Source organism: Nothoprocta perdicaria, unplaced genomic scaffold (assembly GCF_003342845.1).
Source record: "Nothoprocta perdicaria isolate Ctin4 unplaced genomic scaffold, notPer1 scaffold_158, whole genome shotgun sequence".
Classification (NCBI taxonomy): Eukaryota; Metazoa; Chordata; class Aves; order Tinamiformes; family Tinamidae; genus Nothoprocta; species Nothoprocta perdicaria.
In genome coordinates this window covers 939,399-946,851 of record NW_020454738.1, presented here as the reverse complement: position 1 = coordinate 946,851, position 7,453 = coordinate 939,399, and the positions used below count along the sequence as shown (strand labels likewise).

General features: G+C 34.8%; 1 protein-coding gene across 1 annotated transcript in view; it reads right to left on the bottom strand.

Moving 5' to 3' along the window:
* Nucleotides 1-5,474: 5,474 nt before the first annotated feature.
* MOSPD2 (motile sperm domain containing 2) overlaps nt 5,475-7,453 on the bottom strand; it is a 29,682-nt gene continuing 27,703 nt past the window's right edge. The window contains exon 14 of the mRNA XM_026035291.1: nt 5,475-7,369. Within this exon, the coding sequence (XP_025891076.1) occupies nt 7,223-7,369 (147 nt within the window). The 3' untranslated portion in view covers nt 5,475-7,222. The remainder of the gene's footprint in view (nt 7,370-7,453) is intronic.

Below are 7,453 nucleotides of genomic sequence, written 5' to 3'. Positions count from 1 at the left end.
GTAGAAGTCATCCATATTGGAGTGCTAAAAAGATTTATGCATTTACTTTGTAAATAGTTGATGCAAAACTTAACCTCTTAAGTGTTGCTGAAGATTAGAATGCATCAGAAATCTTATGCAAGACAAAGTTCAATATGTATAACATTATAGTAAAACTGCAASACAGTTCATTCAGAATGTTCTATAAAAATTGTACACATCATAAAATATTAAAGCACTTTATAGTTGTATGCAACTTCCCAAAGCTTGTTATTGATATTCTATATTGATGCAATATATACAGCAAATATCCTTCTTTCAACACAGCAAGATGTGATGCTTGAAAGGGTATTTTTTTTTTGTTTCTGTTCATACATTCTTGGCATAAATTGCAGTGTTCATTAATATATTTATGTTTATCTATCTCTCTACAGATATATATGACTCACAAATATCATTTGATCTGTGACTCACTATCTACTGTAGCTGTTCAGATCTACCTAACAGTAATTCCTTTTGGTAGAGAGCAGAAGCACATGAAAAGCCTGTATATCGGGTGTCCTATAGCACTGGCTCTTGTTTTCTTCTCCAATGTATTCAAAATTATATTCAAGCAGAGAAACTTAGAGTGTTCTTGTTTTGTAACAAAGACCACACCTTCTACTACTTCTAACAATTTGCTTCAGCTCTATTTTGATCTGTAAAAAGATTAAAACAAAGTAAATCTGCCTGTCCAAAGGCTGAAAACATGTTTTGACACACAGATCCATAAATCTGTTCCCTCTGCAGCAAGCAAATCACAATATGGCTGGAGTGGCTAATGGGACCATGTTGGGTCTTAGTTGTCCATGTTGAATGAGAATGAGACCAACAAATTTTACAGTGTTATTGGAACGTACTGCCAGTTTTGGCAGGATACTTAATACCAGCTCCATTTCCAACAGGAATCCAGTGCAAAGGATAGGAAGAAGGGTCATGTCAATCAGAGTAGCTGCTAGATCAGCAAGACCCATGATTACATATGTGCCATCATACATTTTTTTTTCAAGATTGTATTTAAAAAATATGCTTTGCTATTTTTTTTACTCCGAATTTCACACAAGACTAAAAATCTGTGTTTGCCCATCCTTTTTGCGGAAAATAAACCCCTTATAATTGTGAACTCTTCAAGGAAACCAACACCACTTTCCTTTAAAAGGCAACACAAAATCTTTTGGTGAGTCACCATCAGCTGCAAACTTAAATTTAGAATAAAAAAAAAAAAAGAAAAGAAATATATGGCAAGTGTTACACCCCTTATAGATGAAAATTTATTTGAGGGAATTGGGTACTGTTGTCATTCACAGATGATCTGTAAAGTGTTAGCTGTATCAGATTAATGAAGCATCTGTGGTGTTCACGGAGATTTGCTTTTTGTTTCAGCAATTTATCCATTGTAGCTTGCTAGAAAATAAAAGCTTAATGAATTCTGTTTATGCTTCCTTTTCTCACTACTGTTGCCACCTATATTTATTTAAATGATGTTCCTCATTTCTGACATTTTCCCTAGGGCTTGAAGAACAGGTGTTCAGATATAGTTCCAAGCTGTCAAAAATGAGTCTGGCAATGATCTTAACAGATACGGAGCTGAGGAAATACAAGTTGTAATTTTGAAAAATTAAACACCACAGTGGATTCGTTAGCCTGCATCCTCATTCCCCAAAGGACATCTAAATTCAGACTTCTTCATAAAAAACAAAAATGGATGGTGGTCATGGCTGCACTTACACTGGAGGGCTGGATTTAAGTTCTTGTGTCTGAGGTATTTCTTTGCAAATCTAAGGATGTAAATCAAAACCTACAAAAATTGCTTTTGTTCCTTCTCCTGGGTTCAAAACAAGAACTCTGTTGTCAGAGATACACTGCTTACATATCAAGAAGAACACATTGTATGGTAACAATTCTCCAACTCATGTGCTTGACTCTATATATAATTCAGACATGGGCTGAACCTTTTCTAATTTCTGATCAAGAAGCAATCCTAGCAAACTGTGTGTCTACTTCTCAGTATGTCCTTCAGTGGGTAGATGTTCACCTTTGAACTTCTAACAGAAAATTCATATTGAACTCTGCCTTCCTTGAAGTAAGTTCTAATAAATCTTTTGATTGTTAATCCTCTTGCATAGACACATATTTTTTACAGGAGCAAAGGTACAAGGTCAAATCAAGACTTAAAAAAAAAAAAAAAAAAAGCATAGACACATATTTTTTACAGGAGCAAAGGTACAAGGTCAAATCAAGACTTAAAAAAAAAAAAAAAAGGGAGTATCATGACTTAATTCGTTTTTGAAAAGTATTTCAAGGGCATCATTGTTTCTTACTGATTTAAGCAAGTTTTGGTATATCTCACAGGCTAATAAAGGTGAACATGATTTATGATCTAACAACTTATTTTTAACACAAGGGAAAACCTCTTTAAAAAGATTTTGCAAATAATCCCAAGTGACTGTAAATTAACTAATGCATTCTACTGCTGAGTAAAGAAAAAGATAAATGCATAGGCATTACACATATTTTTGGGAGTTCACTGAAGACTACAATGAACGGCAGCCCTAAATGCTTTGTGTTTGGACTGCCTTAATAATTTCAGTAGTATCATCAGTGCAAATTCCCTGTGGAAATCTATAGTTTCCCTGTGGTTCTATAACCAACAACTGCTATTAATTGCAATCATACCACGAGAATTGAATGCTTTTCAGACGTCAGCCCAGTTGTCCTTGTAACATTTAGGAAAATAGAAGTTAGACCTTCACCAGGCAGGTAAGAGGAAATCAGGTTGTTGGTGCACCAGTCTTAAGAATGAAGTAAAATAGGAGATAGGATATCCAGTAACAGAAAAATCTGGTAAGTGGCTTACTCTCTTCTCCCAAAACTCAGGGATTTCAGTACCTTTATTCAGTAGTAGCAAGTGGTATTGGGTGGTTCTACTAGGAAATTACCTAAAAGGAGTCTCTGCCAAGACCAGCACATGGAATTTCACTTACCTACACTACAAACAACACAAATGCCTGACCACAGCCATGCTTCTGGAGTGGTGGATTTTATGAACTTGATTTTCCAAGCTTTCTTTATGTGCATTATTATAGACAATAAATAGAAAACTGACAAAACCCAAAACAGTCAGGTTTCAACTGAAAACAACAACACTGAAATAAGAGAACTGAAAATGAGAGATTACACCTCTTACTGGCTGCATGAAACCTAGCCCCAAGAAGTGTTAATGCTGAAATATGTCCAAGAAATAGTTATGAGTTTCCAACGTAATGCAGAAAATCACTGTTAATTTGAAATATTAACCTGTAACCATTTACCTCTGTTCTATGTATATAATGGTAACAAAGCAATTGCCATAATASCTAGTCTTTGTGAGCTGTCTTACAAGTTTTATCTTACAAATAGGCCATATACCTCAGAAACAGATGTCTTCCTTTTTTAACCTCAGAAAGCAGCAAACTACATGTTCTTCCTAACTTACTAGAACCAATTAGTTCTTCCTAGCTGCAAATACAGATTTCTTTAGACTTCAATAGGTCTAATTCAGACCTCAAATAGACTAATTCAAGATTCAAAGCAGTCGATTCTTGAAGCTACCTGTCATGCACTTTGTGGAACGAAGGGTTGCTTTATTAATTTTAAAATTTGTTCTGCTATTCCCAGTTACCATCCCTTTTTACAAGAAAGTCACAGGTGGAGAGCACACATATGCCTTATTGAAAGAACGACCTTTATAGCCTCATGCTGCCAGTGCAATTTCACATGAAGTAAGAGAAGCCTCAAGCTAGCACAGTGACTTAAAGCTCTCCCTACAGTACTCCCTGCAGTCAGTAACAGTCATTAGAAGGCAGCAAAGTAGTTTTCATTTGGAAGCACAGACGTGTTATGTTGTAGAGAGAGTTTGAACACAGACATTACAGATAAATCAGTTACTGCAGGAAATCACTGTGGAAACAAAAAGYCTCTTCCTGCCCCAGCCTTGGTTTTCCAGAGGCCTGAGATATGTTATGCCTGTCTATAATACCTGTTATTTCCAGAGAAGAATTCTCTGATATGTAAAATATTAATGAAAATGAAAAATAAACAATATTTTTTTTCCAAACCAGACTATTCAAACATGTTTTTTACTTCTCTCAAGAACCTTAGATTTTGCATCTAAGAATAATAAACAATCTGTATGCCTGTCCTTGCATAAAAACTCTTGTTTCCCCTACAAAAGTGAGTTGGTACCACTTCTAGTACTAAAATCATTGCTAGATTTTCTTTTGGTACCATTTCAAGCATGCAAAAACAGGGGAACGTTGAACTCTTGCAAATACTATCAGAATGAACAACATCAGTGCCGGTGTGAGCAGGGTCACTGGAAAACCTATTCAGCAGCTTCGGAGCTATCCCATGGTAAAACTCTGGGAACATAGAAGGGATGACGAACAAAGCACTATCTTGTCTAGCAAAACTTAATACAATGCCTTAAAGTATTGAACCTAAGAACAGSGCACAAAATCTCTCAGGAGAGAAAAAAATACGAGCCTTTTTGAGTACACAGTTACTTTTTAGTATTACAGTCATTGCTATTTCCTAAATGCCTGCAGAGCTAAGATTCTAAAATGCCCAGGCCCTACAAACTGAAAAAAGCAAGTAGCCTCCTCTGTACTGATGTCAGGTCATGTGGCTGCTGTGCCCTCCCTAAATACGGCTAGCGTGCACCGTGCATAAAATCTTCCCAAAACGAGTGGCTGAAAGCTGGGCTTCCATGGGTATGTAAGGAGAACCTGAAACTACTAGGAACTGAGACAGGGAAAATGTTGAGAGGAAGCTTTATGATTGAAATAAAATTATTACGCACATAGAATACAAAGCATATTGCCGCCAATTTCTTTTAAAGAAGGGGAAGTTATTGGTCTTTTTTTTTTTTTTTTTAAATGTTAAGGATGTTTTTCCATATCCTGTGCAACGTTTAAAGCACATTTAGATTTACCGGTATAATATATATATTTCTACTGTGTGGATTTACATTATTCTTGCTAGGGTTGTGTTTACATGCCAGTATCAAGTGGTATCTTTAATCAAAGCTAGCTCTTTGGCTGAGAAATGAAGACGGTTTTACATTTGTCTTGCATGTCTCTTCAAAATTCTGTCATGCAACAGAGTAGGGGCCATTACCCTACTGATCACTTCTCATATGAAGCACCTCATGAAGCACCTCTAAACTAACGAAAGAGGAAAAGCCGCAGAAAGCAGAACACGAGGAAAAAGAAACGAGCAAAACATTCAAGATTGTATTTCTTTAAATTTATTTTGTAGCTGCATTTTTCTAAAACATATTAAAATAGAAAAAAAGTTCTTTTGATCCGTTATACAAAGAAAATACCAACATAGTAATAAAGTACTGAAAATATATGAAAGCACCAAAAAATTAAAATATTTGTATTGGCAAAGACAATTATTTCTTGCAATCCTACAATAAAGTGCTATTCAATCCAGACAAATTAAGGAATAAGCATCTTAATAGCATGGTTACCAAGTGTTATCTAAAAGTTACAAATTACTGCATACCTTTCTTAACAACATGACAACAATTCATCTTGTTAAAAACACAGAATCTGAACTGTGTTCACAGGAAAATAATTTAAACAAGGGCTCCATAGTAAACAGTGAAAAACTAGAGCTGCAAATTGTTAAGAGAACAAAACGATGAAAAGCAAGAAGTAAGATGAATGAAAAAATAAGCAAATATTGATATGGTAAAATGATGTACAAATTAAGAAAAGATAGAAGACTGTGTACCACAGTTCTGTAGTCCTGCCTTTTCCAAAATAATATTTCAGTAATCATATTGAACCCTATGTTGCTTTATTAGTTAGTTTACTCACATTTTTTTAAACTGCCTCTTCTTATTTCCTAGAAATAATATTAAATCTACACTATACTGAAGAGAGAATCTTAGCAAGAAGACAGGCGCAAGGTATGACCTTTATTTTCTGCAAATAATTGCCTCTCATCTATTAAAGCTGACAGATCAAAACTAAACAGCCGACTAAGCAAGCCTATTTGTGGTGAAAATTAATTCTAGTAAGAAAAATATTTTTAAGTTTTACACATTACCAAGAGTGAAAAATTTAAATGTATGAAAGATACCAGTCTCTTTTAAAGTGTTTATCATTTGAATATACATATTTACAGCAATGAGTACAAAGAATTCTTGTTAGAATAAATTCTCAATAGCTTCATATACCATTTCTATGATACTTGCAGAGAAATGGCAGATACAACACTTTCATATTCTTTTCAACAATATTAAATTTTACTGACTTGCTTCTTTTTCATATATTCATCCATGACTTAAGTATATTGCACACCTCAGGAGTTCTTAAGATTGATTAAATGTTAGACTTTCTATGAGTTATAAATAGATCAACAGAAGTCAATTGCCAATTTTTTTGAGTTTGATTACTAGTTGCTTTCAAAAAAAGAAAAACAGAACAATAAAAAGCATATAGAGCAGAAATAGTGTCTCAACAGGAATATTTCATTAATATCTTTGGAATCAAACAAGGGTTGTTTTCCAGGTAAATATGGCTGGGTGCATGGTATTTGGTAGAAAATATTTATAATATTTTTGTATGCAGAAAAAGCACAAAAATAAGGAATATGAAGAAATGGAGCCTGAATTCTCTAAATGGTAATTACCAACTTTTTTATACTTGCTGTATTGATGTACCTAGGTTATAGGAAAATGCTGCCTGTACTATGTAATCTCTGCCTATTTTCCTGAATGAACAAGTTAACTTTTATAAACAGTAAGCAGACTGTTTGCACCTTCTATGACAGCTATTCAGGACGTAGAGATGAGTATGGGCAAAAGAAATTAAATACAGTATTTAAAATACCCGAACAAAGTAGAAAAAATACAATGAAGTATTAAATTATACTGTTGTATTTGGTTGTTCCTCTCTCCTCCCAGTTCAGCAGTATTTATTGTTGTACAGTGAAAATAGTTCCCAGCTCAAACACCCCCTTTTCATGCACCTTACAAAGTGTCAAGTTTCAATAATGTATTTTGTTGACCATTCTTTTCTTCTTCTTTCAGCAACTTGAGTCATCATTCAGTGTTGTGGGCTCACCAATCTCTTTTTGGCAGTAACAGAATTTGAGAGCAGCACCTTTTCAATCTGTGATAGGCAGCACAGGCAGCACAAGGCGACGCTTTTTAGCTTCTCTGGGTGTACACCAGGTAGAAGCAGAAGGCAGCAGTAGTAACTGACAGCAGTGACAAAACCACTAACACCTGCTGGAACCACAGGCAGCGATCAATCTGCTCTTGAAGTCTTTTATTAATTTGCAGTAAATGAGTTAGCTGAAAATAAGAACAGTTGTGTTAGAATCCCTGCGAATGAGAGTCCTGGTTAATTCAAAGCTACTCAGTTAGAAAAACTGCAAG